A 22,330-nucleotide genomic window follows, 5' to 3' on the forward strand; every position below is an offset into this window, starting at 1 on the left:
AAAAAAGAAAACTAAGGAGGAAAAAAAAGTCAAAGGACACATAAAACCAGGAATCAGTAAACAAGGAACTGTCTTTTTTTAGTTAAAAAAATAGATTTATCAAAGAACACAATCTGCTATTAGGCGGTTTTAGAGGTGCTCTACTGATCTCTAGCTCTATGGCTACACTAAATGGCTAGAACTAAAACTAAAGGACTTACAAACCAAATGATACTGCCACTTATTTTCTGTTCTGTTCATTTCTTTTTCTGTCTCTCCCTTTATTATGATTTCTTTTACCCTGCAAGGCTTTCAGAAGCTTTGCGATGTTTCATTAAGCAGCCAGTTTGCCTCTTAACACAATGCCTTAGGCCTTAATGTAGCACTAAGTCTGCGCTCAGCCGCCAGTGAAACATAAACATTAACACTTTGCAGAGCACTTGAATTATTAATGCTCAGCTGATGGATTGTGTTCAGTCATTGCTTTAGCCTCTTCCAGTGTGTGTGTATTGGTGTGTATAAGACAAAGGGGTAGGATAATACAGAAAGAAGAGGCTAATTCAAAGTGAGCACTTCACTGTTTTGGCTCCTGTGGGAGACGCTGCTCTCCTCTCGTCAGTAGGTCAGGATGTTTCCTGTCAGAAGCAGACACTAACAGCAGCTCCTCACACTCTGCCATGGAAGAAACTCTTAGGACAACAATCCACTCAGCAACTGCTAACAACAGAGAGAGAGATCAGAAAGAGGACATAGAGAAGAATGAGGCCAGTGGGGCTTCCCCTGAACTTACAAACATATGCACAAATATCTTTGTACAGCACTGGTGCCACCCTGTCCCGCAAACGCCAGCATATAATGTACTGTGTAATACCTTCAGGGGTGATTTCAGTGGAGCTTTTGTCCCTTGTTACAAAGTAATGGAGTATGCCCTCTTCAAACTAGATTCAGTGTAATCAGCATTGAGCTGACTTCTCAAGTAGCCACAGATAAAGAATTACGGGTGGTTATGAAAGCGTTCAGAGAACAGCTGGCCTGACTAAAGGACACTAAATTGATTATCTTGTTGTCCAGTAGAAATACAAAATTGAAATTTCACAGAATTCTTTGTTCCAACACGACAACACTGCAATACACAGATTCCCATACTTGGAAAGCGGACTTACAAACAAGATAAACCATGTGACAGAAAGTGATGAGTCTGTGTTTACTCTGTGCATCTACTGATGCAAAGACAGTCACAACACACATGAATGTGTTAAATATATACAAGCAGAACCCAAAATTACTTTATTATTTATTTTACAAATGCCAAACCGCTTCCAAAACTATAGGCCAGTGAAGGTGGTGTAAACTGATTGTCAGTGCTGATGTTTACTAAAGGTTCACACCAGACCATGACTGTCTTCCAAACTCCAAAAATTCCCTGCTAAAGGTTATCCTGTCTTTTAAAGGAAACCTGAAACCCACCATAAATATACCATTTACCCAGCAACAGAATAGATGGGACAAGAGTTTCCAGGCTGCAGGTGCCTTACCAGAACACACAAGTCTGATGTTTTACTACAGATAACCTGCAGGTCGCTTTCTCTTAGCGACAGCTAAACATCGAGCACAACGTACAATGATTTGCTGTGCAGCCGTGACATGTTTAAAGTGGACAGGCTTGGGTCACCAGGCTTATCGGAGCATACAATAAACCGCGCGGCAAGGGAGTGCATGCATGTTTGATGGGGAGGGAAAGAAGATAAAGAAAATAAAAGAGAATAGATGGGTGATATCATTTAGGAAGACTTTTAAGGATAGGAGCTTGCCACCACTTGGTCAAGGAGCCTTTTATGGCTTTTAGAAGTAATTTTGTAGGTGTAGTTATCATAAAGCCTGAATGAGTCAACCACATCAGCATACATTCCCGATCACACAAGATAAATATTCTTAATGGTGGTTTCCATCCTGAAAGTCAGGGACTAAAGCTTCCCTGTTTATTATCTGTTTATTTACATTATCTGATACTGAATTTCAGTGTTTCTTAATCATTTTATATAGTTTTAAGATCCAATTTGAGTAAACAATTTTATACAACCTCGAGTTTATCTTATATAATGTTTTTTCATGCAAACTACCTGTTGTCGAAAGACACAACTCAAATACACATGCCTAACACGTTATTGGGTGGATGAAAACAAAAATGTCAGAAGAAAAACACTCTCGAGCGCCTGGTTAATAATAAATATGTTGAGCAAGACCAGACTGTGGAAAATTTTCCCCACCGCGAAGCATTTGAGTAGGTGGGCAGACAGATTTTGAGATAGGATTGCTTTGATGCGCCCTTGGAGCGTCTTCCTTGAGTGTTGCTGTGCAGACCGGTTACTTAAGGCTATAAGAAAGCACACACTAACTTACATACACATATAGAGAAAAAGACACACAGTCAGATTCACCTCTGCAGACAGGGGGATGAGTCATCCTCTATTCCAGTCCCAACTGTGATCCAGCCGGGGTCATGTAAACAAGTCTAGCAAGCTGGCAAACTAAATATGGGGGCTGTATGTACAGGCAGCAAATACATTGAGGAATAGATACAGTTTCAACCAGAAAGATTAATTTAAAGGTTGCAATAGGATAGGAAGTGTGCACACGGTGTATCATGCAGTCTGTGTGGAATGTAGATTGGTGGGTTGGGTGGGCAAATGTTCTTGAAGTGCTACCCCACCTCTCGCAACGATCTGCATCTGTTCAGCCTGTATAGACATGTGCTCAGCTGTGCATGTGTTTGTATGTGTGACTAGTGCGAGCTCAGCTGTGAGTGTGTCATTGTGTGCACATGAGTAAGGAACAGTGAGCTGTAGTCAGTCTGCATTTGTGCATGTGGAGGCATGTGTTATGTTTGTGTGTGAGTTTGTGTACTGGTGCAACAGCAGGGACTAATGTGGCATTCGCCTGCTGCTTCCCTCGCCTGGTTCGTACCTCAGCTGTTCCAGTGGACCGAAGCCAGACGACACTCATAGCTCTGGTGTGTGTCTGCACTCCGTGACCTGGGGCTGTGTCTGTGTGTGTGTGACAGTATTGTCCATTCCAACATCGTGCAAAAAAAGAAAGGTTTGTGTAACTGGAGAGCTGAAGTGAGCCTACTGAGGAATAAGAGAATGAGCTGTGGAGTTCACCAGAGAATCGCCGTTCCCATAGACGGTTCAGTTCAGGCAGCGTTAATAGGCTGCCGCTGGCGGATCATCACAGAGCTCAAAATTACATAAAACGAGCTTCATAACGAAGTTTTGTAACATGCAAATATGTGAACAAACTAAATCACAACAGACCCCTAAGGGCATCCTTTTAATTTACCAAGAAACATCAGTCTCTGTCTCATCCTTAAACACTGCCTAGAGAAGTCTGCAGTCACAGACGACTGTACTAGAAAATAAAAAACAAATTCTTGGCCAATTCTTTGGGTAAACCTGATATTCTACTTAATAAATCACTGGAATTACTAATGACCTCATTCTTTATTAAAACCATGTTTTTCTTATTTATGTTTCTTAATATCTATCAATAAATCCAGCTTTGGCATATCCTCTTGTCCCTATGCTACCCCGAGTGTCTTTAGAAACACCATTTATTTTGAAAGAAGGAGGAGCCAGGGCCTAACAACTGCTGCTGAAACTCCAGCCAGCAGCACCAAATTCTGGTGCAGATACAAGTTGCAGATTAAGCCCTAAATGTATTCTTGCATAGACTGAAAGGGGGTAAATTACACAATTTCTTTTGTAGGCATTAGTTCCAGCTAACAAAGTTAGTATTCTATGCCCAGTCTAACTGCAACATTTAACTAAAACTTTTATTTTATTGGGAGCAAGAAAGAAATCTGAGACAAATGAACTGAATTTCTGAAAACTGGCTACATGGCAAGAAACAACTGGAGGTAGGGCTTCACTTTTTATGTATTTTAAAGTACTGCTTCCACAGGTTTTAAGAGGGTATAAGTAGCAGCCAGGAGCTACTAATCAAATGCATTTCAGCACCTGATCATCAGCAAATGTGAGCATTTCTGTGAAAGCAGATATTTTGTTGTTTGCAGTTTGCTTGTCTGGAGCATTTCCACCTGTGAGTGTTGCAACAAATTCAGTCTATGACTGTATAATAATCTGCAGAAAACCCACAAGCTACATATCAGAGCCCTCAGCCAGCAATGTTAAAGTTAATGAGAGTACAATTAGCAAAAGACTAAACAAGTACAGCTCCTTTGAAAGGGTTGCCAGGAGAAAGGCTCTTCTCTCTCAGAAGAACGTGGCAGCACGGCTTAGCTTTACAAAGTGGCATCTGAACAAACCACAAGACTTGAGTGTCCTCTGGACTGCAGAGCGGAGATGTCGGACCATAAAGGCCTATACACACTGCAAACAACCACATTTTCTGGTTGTGTAACACGTATATATGATCCCGATGTTTCTAAACAAGAAAAGGAGGTAATGGAGATTCTAGGTTTATCCAGTTTTCACAAGAAGGAATCAGCAGGGAGAATTTGTAGGTTTGATCCAGGAGTTGAAGCGGAATGACTGCTGTCACAGATAGTGCATGATTTCAGTTGGGCAGTTAAGCTTTTCTTGGTTCAGGACTGCATCTGAGGAGGCAGACAAATAAATTCAGAGAACCAACTGACCCAGAGCAGCATTTAGCTGTGTGTCTGAGGTAAAATAGCATTATTTAAATATTTCTATATAATTATATAGTCAATACTGGTGCACATTTTGAGCTACGAATACATTTACTTATTCACATCCCCAAAAAATGTGAAAAATCTAGCTCAGAAAAAAGGCATGAAATATTCACATGAATCTTTTTACACGTCCAGTGTGTAAAGGCCTTAACACACAGCATCGTGTTTGCTGAAATTCAAACACAGTGTATCGGCACAAACATCTCATACCAACTGTCAAGCACGGTGGTGGAGGGGTGATGATTTGGGCTTGTTTTATAGCCACAGGATCTCAGAAACCTTGCATTCATTGAGTCAACCTTGTACTCCCTGTATGCCAAGGTGTTCTATAGTTATATGTGAGGTAGTCTGTCTGACAGGTAAATCTTGGCTGAAACTGGGTAATGAAACAGGGACAATGACGCCAAGCACGGCAGAAAATCTACAACAGATTGGCTGAAAAAGAAAACGATCAACATATTTCAATTTCCCATCACAGTCCAGACCTCAACTTGATTGAAATACTGTGGTGAGACCTTAAGAAACAAGAAGAAACATTTTAAGAAGCCAGGCCCAAATCCCTCCACGATGTGAGAGACTGACAAAGTGACATTACTTCAAGTTACTGCTGCTGGAGGTGGTTCCACAGGCTACTGAATCATGAGGTGATTTATCTTTTTCACATGACTGGAAGCAACATGCCTAAATTGTTAAAATCATTGGCAGATGACACTAATTTATATTGCTCTGGCAAAGGTTTGCTACAGCTTCTGCACACAAATAAAGAACCTGAAAGTCTTAAAGGAATTAATACGTTTTCACTAAACTACAGGGAAACATATTATGTATAATAACAGGCAAATAAAAATAAAGTGATCCGATCGAATCGACGGCATAGCGGAGCTTGTAGAGAGACAGAAACACATGTTTACACTTAGAGCCAAACTTTTAGGAAGAAGCAGGTCAAGATTTCCTAACCTGCAAGGTAACCAGAAACCTGTCACCACTCTGCCCCTCCTCGTTCAGACTCAGCACCAAAAATCCTGCTGTGGCTCCATATGGTCTGCAGGGTTAGACTCACTGGGAGATTCTCGTGTGGGAGAGAGATGTGTGGGGTTGACAGAAATAGAAATCAGTGTGTCAAAGTGGATGTAGGGACGGAGGAGCTTTACACCATATGGTCAGAAGGTGACTGGGTTGATGTCTAATGGGATTGGTCTAATCTGCTTTTACATTAATCAAAAGAGATGAAGAGAGAAAGATTCAATCACTTAGCTTTAGAGTCTGTCAAGTTCTACTAGCTGATTGTACGAATCATTTTAAAGGGAAAGCTGAATACAGGAGAAAGGCATCCCTGTAAAACCTGTTCTTCTGCTACAGCACAAACAACGTGAGATGAGAACATTTTTACAAGTTACCACATCAAACAAAGACAGAAGTTTTCTTGTAGGCTTAAATTCCCTGAACAATAAAATGAGATGGTCTGTCTTTTTGCATGCATTGTCTGCTTGCTTATTTGTTCTGCTTAGCCTCATATTTGAATAAAGATTTTAATAAGGGCACCCTAACCTACTGCTGATGGAAAGAAGGTGCCACGCCCAGGCTCAGGCAAAATAATGGTACACACATCATTTTTACCCTAAGGCAACCCTCATATTTTCAAGATCAGCTGGCAATAAACACCTGTGTCAAATTCTGTTACGTATACCCGACGACCTAGTCATCACAAACCACTTCTCTAGTTTCTGTATCCAGTCATGTTGCTCAACCGGTTTCTCCTCCTCCTGTTGCGTGTGTACCTGACATTTTCATCCCACTGGACACCAGCCTGCAAAGTGTAAACAGCCATGAATCACCAGTGTCTGTGATCACGCTGCCTTCGTTCTTACGAAACCAGGCGTCTTCTTCCAGATTTTTCTTGACAGGATTATTTTTAGCAGTCTTGTGTTTTGTGTCACATCAGGACACGAGACACAAAGGACATAAAAGGACAAGAGAAAAGTTGAGAAATATCAGGAGGAGGGGCAATTTAATCTATATATAATGAGATCTAATCAGCTAATCACATGGCAGCAAATCAGGCCATTCAGGCATGTAGACACGGTCAAGACGATCAGAAGTTCAAACTGAGGATCGGAAAAGAGAAGGAAGGTGATTTAAGTGACTTAGAATATGGCATCTTTGTTTATGTTAGATAAGTGTTGTCCAAAAAGGAGAAAGCATTTAGTGAGCTGCTGCACTCCCGCCAAAAGTCCCCCGCTGACATCAGAGGTCACACTGCATCGAGCTGGTAGGAGGGCAGCAGTGACTTAAATAACTGGTTATTGGTATGCAGATGAGCATTTCTGAGAGCACAACACTTAGATCCATGAAGCAGAAGACCACACCGGGTGCCACTTTTGTCAGCTAGGAACAGGATTCAGACAGCAGGCTCATAATTTAGCATAATCAACATGAAGTTTCACATGTCACAGAAGCTGTAAATGAACAACAAAAAAATTACCGTCAGCACTTCCTCATCAGTTTACTAAGATAGGCTGTACTCATTGTTATTTTTGTTGGCAGAGCAGCTGTTTCAACTCTGGCACAAACACAAGTAGCAGGTACACTTACTTTGTTTCACTACCTAGAACTAAAACGCAGTCCAATAGCCCGGAAGACTGAATCATCTTCCCGTATGTGTGCTGCGTATTTTCTCACATCTGTTCCTTATATCTTTATGACTTTAATAAAGGTGGCATAATAACAAGGCAGCCTCAGTATAAAAGGCTATTGACTCATTCATTACCGTCTGTAACCTGATCGCTGACTGAAATCCAGTTCACTTAAAAGTGATTCATTGTGCTGACTGCAGTGTAAGCCACTTTTTTCCTGACACAAGCTCCTGATGTCAGGCAGAAAAAAGACCCCAAACCCCCCCCGGTTTCTTTGGAGATGAGAGCTTCACACTAGGTGACAAATGAGCAATACATGTCTCATGGAACTAAAAAAATAAATTTAAAAAAGCCCATTTCAATCCAGAAATCACCCCAAAGCCTAACAGTTCACTGAAATCATTTTTTATTTTTTCTTAGAAAAAGAAACTATCACAACTTCATTTGGTTACTGTACAGTTTCTCTCATAGTCACTCGGTTTTGATAACAGGTTGTGATTTCATGCTGAACACCAAACACCCTCCCTACTAACTCACACCACTAGTACAACATGACAGTATATGACTTTTCTCTTTTTTTTCTTCTTCTTTTTTTCATTTTCATTTTTTTGCATTTGACATCCTTTGATATTTAGGAGTGAAAAGCATTAGAAACCACTTCTATTAAAAAAAAATGGAGACAGAGTAGAAATCCCTGACAGTTTCACTTAGAAAATGAGGGACAAGAGAAAGAACTCTTTGAATGGTGTGGTCCATACCAACATGCACCTGACATGTTTCTGTGTGCGCGTCTGTACGTGTGCATTCTGGACAGCACCATTATTCACTGTGTATGTGAGAGTTTAAGAGGTTCCCTGCCCTACATGAGACAGAGTGAGAAAAAAACGAGGAGCGATAAAAGTGAATGTGGGGGAGGAGAGAGAATCTAGGTCAGATTGTGGAGCATGCAGACCCCCTTCACAGACTCGCGTAAATGCTCTCGCTCTGAGAGGACTGGGCTTGCATGCCATCTTCATCCACAGTCGGGATACATGACTATAAGTGGAACACAGTAAATTTTAAGATTAAGGGATGTGTCAAGTATGTCTCCCTGAGAAACGTTTCTTTCAACAGTACCATTAAAACCGTTCGTTTTGTCACTGGCTCGTCTTCTACACATCACTCCTCAAGAGAATAAAATATCCTGGCTCATATTGAACATACTGCCCTTCATTTTATCCCGTGATCTATCTTTCCTTGCAGTACCCACCCATTAGGACCACTACCACTAACAATCTCAGCAGCCAATTACAGGCACGGGCAGGTGACATTCATACAAAACTTTCCAGCCAATCAACCCAAAGGTGTTTAGGTGCTTTGACTTACAGCTCTCTCCCTCTCTGTCTTGCAAACCAGTTGTGAGGTACTGAACGCGACGCCTTTGTAACCGAGTCCAAGTAGCTCTACTGTTCTTCCGATTCCCCATTTTTTCCCCACTCATGTACGGTGAAAATAGGAGGACGACGGTGGGCTATAAATAGGTTGTCCTATGCCCTCTCAGCATTTTCCATAGTATTAACATCACATACTGAGCTGACACACAAGCGCAAGGGATGAGGAAAAGTGGTGTATGTGTGTGTGTTTGTGGGGAGAAAAAGGAAAGAGGAAAAAAAACTTATTACTGCTGTTTTCAGAATCTGTCGCTACATAAAGCCAATCCTGTATTACCAGTCGGAAGGCATTTTGTTTTATATATGAGGGATAACTGAGTTTAGTGTTCGCAGAACCCAAAAACTAACAGTTTGTCTTCTACTTAAAATCCATTGGCTGAACAAATCTCGCTAAGTCTAACTTGATAAGAGTAATCTCTGTAGCCCTTTTCAAGTTTAAGAGAGTGAAGTGAGGCAAATGACAGTGCAGGTGTGCTTCAGTGCGTTTTACCAAAACACAACACTTACGTGAGATCGCACACAGGTCAGAGATATTTTCTCATTGAACAAGCTGTCCACTCACACAAGGAAGTTTTCTTTTGTTTTTAAAAAGCATTATCTAATATCAAACCACGTCCTGTGGCTGTAAACGGAAAATCCACAGCCGCTGTATAAAAACTTGAGTGTTTCTTTAATTATTCCTGTCTTTCTCTTTTCAACTATTATTAAAAACCAAAGACTGGGGTGTCGACACCTCGCAGTAGAAAACAAATAAAAGAACAAACAAAGCTGTTTTAAAACCATTTTCGCCTTTACTCGGACTCCTCCTGAGGAGTGGGAAAACGTGGCGAGGGAGGAGATTAGAGGATTCTATCTCTCGCTTTCTCTCTAAGAGACAAGTTTAGGTAGGACCGTGCGAAGAGGTATGGCCTCTCCTGAATCTCCCATCATGTTGCTTCTAAGTTTGTTGTTACTGGCAGTTGTAGAGCTTAAGCCAGGCCCCCCCTTGGCCAGAATAGAGGGAAAGGAGGTGCTGTGGTGCTCGGGGAGTCGTTTCACAGGAGCTCCTTGGCTCTTCTCTGTCCCGGGTATTGGTTTGGGAAGCCTGCGATACAGCCAAGGGTGTCTGAGGGCCTGGCTGGGGGTGAGGCGAGAAGACGGGTCCCAGTCCAAACACTTCTTTATGAAGTCAGTAAAGGCGGGGTCCTCGCAGCCCTTGAGCGCAGCACTCCAATCCTTGCTACCTGGAGGGCCTCTCATCTTGCCACGGCGCGAGCGGGACCCTGTCAGCACAGTGGCTCCGGTGGGCAAAGTGTTTGCACCGCAGTACCGAGGGTGGCCTTTGGAGTTGATGAAGTTTTTTGCTCTTTTGGCCTGCTCCAGGACCTTTTGCGGCGGCATCCCCAGCAGCTCCATAACACAGGCCAGCTGGTCGCCCTCATCTTCGCCGGGGAACAAGGGGTAGCCAGTCAGCAGCTCGGCCAGAATGCAACCAAAGCTCCACATGTCAATAGGAAGGCCGTAACGTGAACCGAGGATCACCTCCGGAGCTCGATAAAAACGAGATTGAATGTAGGTGTAGACCCGCTGGTGTTCAAAACAGCTGGAACCAAAGTCAATCACCTGGTAGGGACAAGAGAATAAGAAATGATATAAATGAAAATGAAAACCAAACGCACAGACCCATTACAGCACAGACCGGGACGAGAAGGCACCGCCTTTACCTTGATGCCGCTGCGACCCTGCTGTTTGAGCAAGATGTTCTCTGGCTTGAGGTCACAGTGGATGATTCTGTGCCTGCTTAAAGCCTCCAGGCACTGCAGGATGGAGTGCGCAAACTTCCTGACCAGTGCCAGACTGAAGCCCTGGAACTTGTTGCGTTTGATAAGCTCATACAGGTTCATGCTGAGCAACTCAAAGGTCATGCAGATGTGGTTGCGGAAGGTGAAGTTTTCGAGCATGTGCACAACATTCATGGTGCCGTTACGATCCTGCTTCCGCAAGTGCTCCAGGATGCGGATTTCCTCCTGCGCCTGCCGGTGGAAACGCTTCTCGTTGCGCACCATTTTCAGAGCCAGGTGTTGCTGCAGTTTGTGGTCATATACCTTCGCAACCTGGCCAAAGCTACCTTTACCAATGATCTGTAGAGAGTAAGAGAAAGGACAAGCATTTGTTTAGCTAAAAATGAAAGAACAAATTTAAAGCCACAAACATCAGAACACATCTGACCTTGAGGAACTCGTAGCGGTAAGCCAGGTGGTCGTGGGCGACGTGAATATAACCTCCTTGCTCGTCATCGTAGCCGCAGTTGTTGCTACCTCCGGCAATTGCGGGCCTCTTCTTTGCATTGGGTCCCACAAAGTAAATGTCTGGGTAGGAGTGGATCTCCGCCTGTTCCAGGGTGGTGAGCTGAGTTCGGTACAGTCTCAGAGCCTGATCAGGAGTGAGTGGGCCGCACACTTTGCTGCTGTTGACGCCATTCCCGGCTCCATGCGGGCCAGAGGATTCGACAGACCCCTTACTGGATTCAGTGCTGTGACAAATGAGGATGGCACAAATGTGTTAACCGACAGCTTGACTGGTCATCATCTCGCCTGTAACATTTTACTTAGTTAGCATGCTCTTAGTTAGCATGTCCATCTTTCTCACCTGTCCACACTGTGCTCTTTGGACAGGCTGGAGGCTGGGGCAGGTTTAGTGGGTGTCTCATGGGTGGTCCCACTGTTCAGTGTGGTTGCTGTGGTTATGGCGTTGACCTTGCGGTTGCTAGTTGAGTCATCATACAGGTACTTCACCTTTGACGGGGCACCTCGGATGGTCACCTGATCCCTCATTACAGCCTTGCTATTGACAACCTATTGACACAGAAGCAAAACAAGACTTTACAAGACGCAGTCGGTGAATATCAGAGCAAATGCAGTTTATTTTGCTCTACAAAGAGAAAACAGTTTCCTAACTGAGGGTCTTCTAAAAATGACTCAAAACTCAATATTATCCTGCATCATTCCAGCTCCACATATAAGACAGTGTCTGCAACATTTTTAAATCCTGATTATTAACAAGAAAAGAAAGGTTGTATTTGATGCAGATCAAAATATCAACACCCAACTGTAGAGTCTCAGGTGGAGAGAAATGAGCAGACATCCAGTTTGCAGTTAGTTAACCAGCATGACAGGAGCCAGATTCTGTCTGGCAGCTAATGCTAATGCGCAACGTCCCCTCTTCCCCTACCAACACATGCAAAACGACCCACATCCCCACCTACTTGTTTGTATCCTTGCTTAGATGAAAGATACCACTAATCTTTGTTAGTGCTGTCATAATCTTGCTATAAACATTTAACTTCTAAATTACTCCTTAATTACTACAAATGGCAACTGCGTACAACATGAAGTTCAGAATAAAAGAAAGTGATCGCACAGTCACTAGGCGATTCCCCCCCCTCCCCCCCCCAATATAACTGTCCACAAACTTTAAAAGTGACAGTTCCACCTTTGCTTGGGGGTGAAGGTTAAAGGAGTTTAAAGAACGGTCTCGAGTCTCGCCGGAGAGCAGCTTCGTTTCAGCAACCCCAGGAATTCATTCCTCCTCGCTCTCTCTCTCTCTAGCGGAAAGAACGCTCCGCAAGATTATGGAGCGCAAGGGAAATGACGGTCATTAAAGTTGAATTATATTGTTAAACTATAGAAGATGTGTGGCTGTTAAGACATGAACTCACCAAAGCCTTTGTACAAGGAGTTAGACTGGAGAGGGATATATCCTCGCGCTTTTTGTCTCTCTCTTACACATGGACACTTTTTACTCTAAGGGCAGACCGATTTTGGAAAGATTGTTTTGTTTTGGGGTTTTTTTTAGGAAAAGTGGGTGTTGATCATCCACGGAGAAAGGACTCAGCTGAGAGTGTGTTTTTGTACCAGGTTTGGGCTCTCTAAAAATAGAGTGGGAATGCGGGATGGGTTTCCATACATGTCACTATATAGTCTTAACTTATTACAACAGCTCTGCTGCCGACCCAGGGTCTCATGCAGCTGTTGTTCCAAAGTACACAGTGAATGTCATTGATCGAGCCCCTTCACCCAGACACATACACAAATATTGACATACATATCAAAGCTCTCCACACGGGGAACAGCGTCTGTGATGGATTACTGACTGACCCGGCTGAAAAATACAATAAAAATTAAAACGTAAGAGGGCTCCAAACAGGAAGAGAAATCAGAGCGTGCAGCATTTTCTCTCACTCAGGTATTACAGAGGGTGGAGTCCCCTGTGTGCAAATCTGCATGGTGCAACAGATGGAGGAGAGCTAATCTCTTTCTGCTACAGAAACACCTCAGTATCTTTTTCTCCTCTCTCTGAAGCTCACACAAGGTTGCAGCAACCACACAAACCTCCGTCACAAACAAAGCAAATGATGGTATTATTACGCTGCCGTAATTTGGGTGACAGTCAGAACACGGCTATAAAAGGTGGGGGCTCATGAATTCAACTTACTATGAGTACAATTTATTAAAGCAGATCAAGCCCTCATCTATCAGTTTATTACTTTAATAGAGCATGGGGCTAGTGTCTGAGGACTGAACAGGCTGAACTGGGGCGAGTTGCTGTCAGTCACATTCACCGGAGGACAGTAACTCTGTGAGCGTGACACAAAACACAAAGGAAGAAGGATGGGACTAGAATAGAAAACTAGGCCTAAACTCTGTGCAAGCCCACTGATGGAGGATTACACGAGCTAGGGGAAGGGGAGGAGAGGGGGAGAATGCTGATTGGTGAGTTTGTTTGTGGGTCACATTTTCAAGCCCAATAAATCTTTACAATATATCAAACCAGCCTTTTTCATCTACTGATATGTAGGCCTGTGGACTATTGTTGTTTGTGTGTATGTGCATTTTATTTTGCCATAGGGGACATTTATAAGATCACATATATATATTTACCTAGGCTAAAACAGATCATTTATTTTTGGTAATAACCCTCCTTTAATGTAAAACTGTCTAAAAAGCTCAAAGCAAATCCCTCATTATCTTTCGGAATGGATTAACAGAACTGCAAAAAGTAATTATGGTATATGGGTCAATTTATTGAGATTAATGAGGTTGTGTCCTCAATGAAAGTTACCGTAAGCACCGTAAACATGCATACATGACCTGCACATTAAAATGGTTTGAGTCAAATGACCTGTCCAAAAACAGATGAAAGCAAGATAAGCGCACTCTGTATTCCCTTTAGCCGAAGAAACAAAATGGCCAATTCACCGTAGTTTCCCTGACGCAAGCACCGAGAACTGCCGGGGCACCAAACTTTGATGCCCCAGGACAGTAAATGAGTCTTACTCACACAATGCTATTAAATGAAGGGTATAAAAATCTACTGAAAGTCACATGTTGGAGATAAGGAAACAGATAAGCTGCCCATCCTACGCAGCCAGAACACAGTGAAACGGGGGGGGGAGTACAAATGTGATGAACAGGAACACTGGCAAGGGAATATCTCTCAGAGGAGCAGGAAGTCTGGAGACAGAGTGTGCTCCAGCACAGGAAATAGGGCTTAACAGGCTATGCGCGTATGCGTGCGTGTTTGTGTGTGTATACTTACTGTGTGTTTGGGCATTGGGGGTAGCCCCGACGGACTGTTTGTGTCTGCTTCGTCTTTCAGGATGTGGTCGGTCCTCATGTACGAGTCGTATAGACCGTCACCATGGCGAGCTGTGGGGACAATGATGAACAAAGTCAATCAGTGTGATGATGTGAGGCTATTAAATCTGCAGCAAACGTGCGCTCGGTGGTAAAAGCACAGAACGATCCTCGAAGGTAACGTCAACAGAATGCAATTTCATTTTCTCCACAGAGACGCACTATCCTTGTTTGACCAAATCAGGCAATGTCCTCTTAATCATCTCATCAATCACACCAGCAGTTCTAGTTACCCTGATGCTAAAACTAATTGCATTGTACAACTAGACAAATCCCTTGAGCCACCACAGCAAGACATCTTGCATTACACTGATCTCTGTATGCCAGTGGGGATGAATACGGTCTCCCACAACAGGCTAGCTCACAGTTGCAGTGAAAAGACCACCATTATCAGATACATCACTGTAGCTATTGTACCCAATACATTGTGTCTAAGGCCAGCGCTCCAACCTGACCAGCTTACACGCGGCTTAGGGTCCCAGATCGCTAGCGCTGCAAGTGGTATTATTGGCCTAATGGGGGTAACAGATGCCTCTGTGACGACAGCATCTTTCCGTCTGCCCATCTGTCCATTCAGCCCAAATCATGTGGTGCACACACCAGGTGTGTTTGGAATTAGAGCTAATATAGAGGGATGCTTGTGCCTGTCATTCAATAGTGCTGTGTTTCATGCTCACCTCTTTGGCATTGAGCCAAACACCTAATACGAGATGATACGGCCACAGTAGATAGACGAGCACGGCATTTGGGACTGTGGGTGGAAGCCAATTACAAAAATGGCAATCGCTCCCATTGGCCAACTGTTTACCACAACGGTCATCGAGCTTACATGCTAGCTGATACACCAGCTGATTAAAACTAACTGTGTAAAGTGCAGCTTGAAATCAGGGTGAGTAGCTCATTAGTCGAAGTTGTGGCGAGTTTGGCGTTCTCCCTCGTGAGTCCCAGAGAGTGCCGTAACCATGTATAGGTGCGTCAGAGACTATGTTCCCAGCACAGGCTTGCTTCTGGACAGATTAGACCTGCTGCTTGGATACGAACGCATTAAACCTGCACAGCACTGCAAACAGTGGCATTAGGACTACACACACAATATTAGCCAAGCACAGACTCCATTAGCCCTTAGCAAACTCCTAATCGCTCAGTGGGTGCTCAGCACTTTTTGTACAGAATCTGAATTTGTTGTCCAAGCAAAGCTTGAAAAAAAAAAAAAAAGAAGAAACAGAGAGCAAACATCTGTGTAACCCCAAACATCCAGCCCGCTATGTCCAGCTCTCCCCACTATGAAAACCCTCCTCGGCACTGTAAAGGATAGAGAACAGGGTTCAGGCAAACAAACACAGCAGCTCATGTGTCATAAAACGTGTGAGCGTGGCTGTGGTGGTGGTGGGGGAAAGGCTCAGCTTTTTGTCCTCTTCCTGGCATTCTGGACAAAGTGTGTTTTACAGAGGCAAGGTAAACCACAGGGTTCATATGACATGACATAACGATGACAGCCCTGTCACTTTTTCATTCCTTCTTTCTTGGCTTCACAATTTAGTAAACATGTTACCAGCTGAAAAAAATAAAATTTAAAAAAAATCAGCACATAAGCAAACAAAAACAGATCAGTCACAGTGTCATAAAACAATAATAACACTGGTCATAGTACAAATTCCAAAACCGCGTCTTAAAAGGATGCCAACTGAGATATTACTGCTTATCAACCCTTTGATAGAACAATAAAAGTTTACGAGAAAGATGAAAATAAGAAAATAAAATAAGCTTCCTGGTGTGACATTCAAAACCTTCTTAGATAAAAGTCTTGTAACTGATCAGGGTAAGCAAAAGGAAAAGAAAACTTGTTTACATGTCAGGTCTTGTGAGAAGCCCACGGCACGGTTACAGTAGCTTCATGTATACGTGCTCTATCCCCACAGACGCGACGTGACCGCGAAGACACTTGTGAAACTAACCAGTTCTGCAGCTACTTGGAGGGCATTTTTAAAATCCCAATCATATTCACCTCTAAATTACCCCCAAATAAATCCTATTCACACGACCACAAGGAAGCGAACGTACAGATAAACAACGTTTTACTTTGTTTTGGTTACCTGTTGCTATTGGGCCCTCTGGTTTCCGGCTTATTATCATCATGATTGCAATTAATATTAGATGCCAGCATCCAAAGTGGGGGTAAAATCAGATTAAAAAAAAGGGAGAATAAAAGTTCAAACTAGCAAACTGAGCTACTAGTATTAAAAAGTCTACTGTTGCAGTGTTTTGATAGCAGTCCGAGTACCCGTTAGTTGTCTTTTCGACTGAACTCAAGTTATTTTCCTTTCTGTATCAGCAAGCTTTCTTCCCAGTGTAAGCAGTAGTTTCTTCTTAGTTTTACTGTGTTTTCATGTGTTGCTCTCACACTCGTCTTGGCTAACATGGGCCAAGCTACAATTAAAAAAATGAACAGGCGGTGGGGGTCGTTTCCCTCAGCTAACTAGCCAGCTAGCTCGCAGAGCCACGAAACACTCGTCCGCCGGAGAGCCGCTTCCTCCGTTAGTTTGAGTCCAAATATCACAACTCGATGGTCTGACCCATGTGCCCCTCGCCTTTCTCTGACAGTACAATGAGTCGATCCAGAGCACCATTCCCGTGCCTATTCCTGGTAAGCTGGCTTGGTAGTTAGCAAACAAGAGCCCCCAGGATTTGTCCTCCTTCGGGACAGCTTGGGGGTGCTTCGCTCGTCTTCAGGGATGGCTAGCCCAGAGCAGGCTAACTGTATTCACGCCTCATGTTTATACTGCACTAATAACCGGAGGAGAATCCCCGTCGCGTAAAAGCTTCACCTGAGGTCAGTGCAGTAACACTGCACTGTTAAATCCTTCTCCTGTGCGCTGCTAGTATCTTATTCGATGGTGCAGCTGTGTGTTGTTGCTAAGGGCGTCTTCACTGAGCTCAGAGTCAGCAGGCGGACGGAGGGAGGGAGCAGGGCGGCGCTTACCGGGCATCCAGACGGCCGGCAGAAGGGCGCCCTGCAGCGTCCACATGGAGGTCTGCAGAGGAGCCAACAGGAAAGTGGTCGAGCTTCTGCATGCATAAGAACATCACAGGTCGTTTTTTCTCACATCACTGCACGAAAAAGCAAGGGGGGGAGGGAAACCAAACAAACAAAAGACTGATGTAAAGAATTAGCAAGTGGTGCACTTGTGTAGAAGACAGCCATAAGTTTCAGAAACACCCGGGCTATTCCTGCTGCAAGAGTCCTGTAAAAGGCTTATAAGCAACACTCTTCTAATAAATTATTAGCAATGCTATTATCTCAAAGTAATTATTATGTATTATAAAGCTATTATAAAGGTGGTTTTTATTAGAAAGTGGTGCAAAAGGGTCAATAATTTGCTAATTCCTCTATTTGAACTGTGGATACATGCTAAATGTGGTTTTTTGTTTACTTGGGTTTTGTTTTTTTTTCTTTTACTGTTTTCATACATTTCTACAGCACAATAGGTCCACTGATGGGCTAATAAAGTCAGATGCACATATATGGCATAATATACTGTGCCAATACCCTTTTCGTGCTTGTTTGTTAATGTTTTAAGAATATGATTACCTGTGATCTGCAGCCCAAGAATTAAGCATGGCTTCTCCTCTCCCTCTCCATACCCTATGAGGGAAAGCTGTGGATTGAAACCGGAGAGTGTTTGGAGATCTATACAAGGCTGGATATAGTTAGAGGCAGGGCAGAGGACAGACGAAGTGAGACCCAGCAGGCATGAGAAGGGGAGCAGGCTATATTCAGATAGTGATACATGCTGGGCAGAGGGTGATTCTAATCTTAGCTCTTTCTCAGAGGTGAGAAGAGGAGGTCTCTCTATATTTGCTGCCACAAATACATACACTGACACACTTTCATTTAGACCCCCCGGGGCAGCAACCAACCCTTAAAACCTGTTGCTTATTCTTAGATGGTGGTGTATAGAGTGAGTAGGGTGACAATGCCTATAAACTGATCTGCTTATTGCACTTGCCTCTCAAGAGGTTTCAAGGTGTAAGCTTGTGGACCATGTGCCACTTTTAATTGCAGTGAAGTGAATTTAAAACTGCGGCCCAATGGGACCAGGTGCAAAGCTACCTATAGGTCCTCGAGGTGGGGGTCTGGGGGGGTCTGGCTGTATTTAGTCTGAGGCTGTGTGACAGACACTGACACTTGTGGGTTTATTAACCTGACACCACATTTTAAATGCTCTTGAAAACAAACTCATCTGGGAGGATACGTGTCAAAATGTGAATACTTTCTTACCAGAACATATAAAAACAAAATAATGGAGCTGTGCATGAACTCACACTACCTGTTACTACACAGTGATTACTAGTGATTGCTGTGGTTATAAGAACCCGCCACCTGCTGGTGATTTCGCAGCAATGCAAGTTGTTTCTGGCGGAGAAGGCATAATCTTGTCTTGTTAGAAACAGCAAGACAAGAAGAACAATTACATTTTTTAATATTGGTAATAGTAAGGTTATTTTTATGCTTATATGTGTAACGGCAGTACACTATTAAAATGTAAAAACCAGAAACTCATTATTCAAATATTGATCATAAAAAATGATGTCAAATTTTATTTCCATTTCATTCTTTTCACCCTTTAAGATCTTTAAAACTTATAGTACCATCTGATGGGAGGAGTGTCCCACAGAGTTCACAGAGCAAATCTTAAGTGGTTCAGCAGTTCCTTAAAATGAACCACTGTGCATCACCCAGTTTATGGGAAAAGGAAAGAGAAAGGGACTGAATGTTACCACAAAGGTTTATTTCCTTAATGCTGCCTCTGATGCGCTGCATACAAACCCAGCTCTCTTATGCCCAACAAAAAACAAGGAGTTTCTCCGGGTCTGTAGTAACCTCATCTTTCTTTTGCTCTTCTTGAGAAAAACTATACTGCCGAGATCAGACGGTAACTGGGTCAGCCTTATCAGCTACTACCTCTCTGTTGTTATTTTGTCGTTGGTTTGTACACAGGAAACAAGTGTCACGCTGCATGTACATAAATCTGCCAGTAGGGGGCACCAAAAGATGTATTTTTACACACTTTTATGTGTTTTATGTTTTACGCAAATATTTGATCCGTGCTCAGGACCACTTTATGTTCTTGAGCATCTTTTCACCCAAAGTAAAGTCCACTATGATGGTGTTAAAATGAATTTTGCAACCGTTTGTTCATTTACTCAGTGTAAATAAAGCCGTTATATTTTCATTAACATTTAATAATGCATCTGTATCCTCAAACATCATCTTTGATTATTGTTCATTTTTACTTAAACAGTTGCATAATGAGTGAATCATAGTGCGGTGGCGTAACACCTGCCTGCTTCAGCATGTGCCACAACTCTCATTCACAGGGTTTAAGATCATTGTACAATCTACACGTGTCTGTGCTTCGTATATATTTTACTTTGTCATCCACCATCCACAGAGCCTCTTTATTCATATCAGAACATCAGAGTGCTTTGTGATTTTTTTATTTATCATTACATCTTGAATGAGAATGTAGGATGTTCCTCCTTAGAGAGCAGCACTGGATGGTGTTCATTTACAAGGTTTTCATCCAACCGTGGCCGGGTAACCTCTGCTCTTTGCTTAAATTTGAATACAGTGCTTAGAGTGCAGGTCACAGGACTTTCCAACATCAGCTGGGCTTCGTATTGACACTGAACTTGGAAACACTAATTTTAAATGTATAATTGCTCCCTCAAATTTGATAAAAGACACTGTGTCTGATTTGATTTAACACTTTATAAGGTTATATTTATGTGTCTGGAATTACTCATGTATGTGTTATTTGTAACTGATGAGCATGAATGTGCTTTATAGTTTTTTTCTGCTTTTATGTAAAACAGTAAATGTGAAAAGCCAATGGATAAAAACAATAATCATATTTTAGCATTAAAAACATTGATAACACTTTATAATAAGGCCTGCAACTAAGGGCATACTTGCCTTTTTAAGTCTTTACTTAATGTTCACTATGTTGATGTGCATGATGGATGTTTTACTGTTCAGTTGTCCATTTATTTCTCCCTTATTAACCTACAAGAAAAAATAAATACCATAACATTTTGCAGGGCTATGTGACCTTACATTGATGGAGGTAAGGCTAATGTAATGTTTTCCCTTTCACATCACTGTTCAAGCCATCAAAAGGATTTCACAGGAAAGGAGTGTCTTTTTCCCTGTAAAATACCTGGAAGTTAGGCAAGGTTAAACCACTCCCTAAAACCCAAAAAGTACAGTGTGTTTACAATGTAAGCCAGGGAAATGTTGTTTGTTTTTCCACAAAATTACCAAGAAATTACACAAAATTGCCAAGTACTGTATAAAATTATTCATACAGTACTTAAAATTGCTTGAGCATCAGTGTAATTTCTGTCTCCTTTTTTGTAAAACACCCAGAATTTAGGCAGAACCTAAAATTACTTTTGCACTACTTACACTTACTTACGGTATAGTTATGTGTTTTGGGGGTAAAAACAAACAAACAAACAAACAAACAAACAAAAAAATCTTACTTGTTACCCCCTTATTCTAGCATACCTACCATTAGGTAAATATAAAAATTCATAATTCAATTTAATTCCAGGGGAATTATGACCTTAGTTATGGGATATATTATAAAGTGTTGCCAAAGTATAATTTTGATTAAGGAGCTTGCACATACTGGTGAGTACTGTTACTTTAGAGCAGCTGTGACTTTACATTGAGCGGTGGTATAATAAATTTGTTAAGCTCTATATGTCTTTTGTACACAGACCTCTTGTATTGCAGTAAAGCATTTAACAATAAGTATTGATTTAACAGTATAAGATTGTTCACTGAAATGTTTTATACTGCTGTAAAGAAAAAAAAACAAACAAAGGAGAAAGTTTCAATAAAGGAATTTCCTTTTTTATTTCATTTTCATATTTTGTACAATTCTACTGATATACACACACTTCTTCAAATAAAACAAAATAAAATCGCAATAAAAGCATCAGGTCTACACATCCCTTACATAATAACAATGTGGATGGTGTGAACCGTGAAATAAATAACACACGCACACGCACACGCAAACCCACACACACACACACACACACACACACATTCCCACACACACACACACACACACACACACACACACACACACACACACACATTCCCACAGAGGGTTTGGTGGAAAGACATGAGTGTTACAGGAAAGAAAGAAAAATGAGAGAAACAGCACCACCCGGGGGACACAGGTTTGCACATATGCGAAAGCACCCATACATTTAACTCGGGCACCTGTGTGCTGAAACACACAGTACATAGGTACACAGGGGCACAAGAAAAAAAAAGGCACTGCCAGCAGGAACAGCTCAGGCTTTGGGTGGTGGCGTTAAAAAGAAGAAAAAAAACGAACACAAACAGTACAGAGGGACGCATGTGCTCACGGACAACAGGCCTCGTGTATCAGTACTTTTATGCACTAAATGAAGAAGCATAAGAACTTCAAGGTTTTTGTTGAATGTTTTCTGTGATGCATGCACTCCAGATGTTTTAGCAGCCAGCTAATGTGCAGTTAGGATCCGTTACATTATACGTGCACTAAATGCACATCTTTGTAAGTGAGGCCCAATGATGGAGCGCTGTTGACAGACACACTCATTTTAAAAACACTATTCACATTATCCTCACTGCCCTAAATGAGAGTGCAGACACACGCGCACACAGACGCACACACACACAAACCAACCAGTAGGAATGATACCTAAAAATGTTCATTTTAACAGTTAAGTTAAACCTTGTCACTCTTTTTCCAGTGTCTACATAATTCATATGCATTGCAAACACATCATTGGTACATCATAGCCATGTTCATGAATTTTATATATTATTATTTCCTC

The 22,330-nt window shown here is 42.3% G+C and overlaps 1 protein-coding gene across 3 annotated transcripts; it reads right to left on the reverse strand.

Moving 5' to 3' along the window:
- Positions 1–7,761: 7,761 nt before the first annotated feature.
- On the reverse strand, positions 7,762–17,384 carry dyrk3 (dual specificity tyrosine phosphorylation regulated kinase 3). 3 transcript variants are annotated; one of them, XM_085158736.1, is made up of 6 exons: positions 17,254–17,384; positions 14,331–14,440; positions 11,382–11,587; positions 10,962–11,265; positions 10,457–10,873; positions 7,762–10,355 (listed from the first exon to the last, which is right to left on the reverse strand). In XM_085158736.1, exons 2-6 carry the CDS (start codon positions 14,406–14,408, stop codon positions 9,621–9,623), a joined length of 1,740 nt encoding a protein of 579 aa, XP_085014862.1. In that variant the 5' UTR covers positions 14,409–14,440; positions 17,254–17,384; the 3' UTR covers positions 7,762–9,620. The 3 variants fall into 3 exon arrangements, with proteins under 3 accessions (XP_085014862.1, XP_085014860.1, XP_085014861.1); XM_085158734.1 differs by having other exon boundaries at positions 16,522–17,375; XM_085158735.1 differs by having other exon boundaries at positions 16,278–17,375.
- Between the last annotated feature and the right edge of the window lie 4,946 nt (positions 17,385–22,330).

This window comes from Neolamprologus multifasciatus, chromosome 5, assembly GCF_963576455.1.
Source record: "Neolamprologus multifasciatus chromosome 5, fNeoMul1.2, whole genome shotgun sequence".
Classification (NCBI taxonomy): Eukaryota; Metazoa; Chordata; class Actinopteri; order Cichliformes; family Cichlidae; genus Neolamprologus; species Neolamprologus multifasciatus.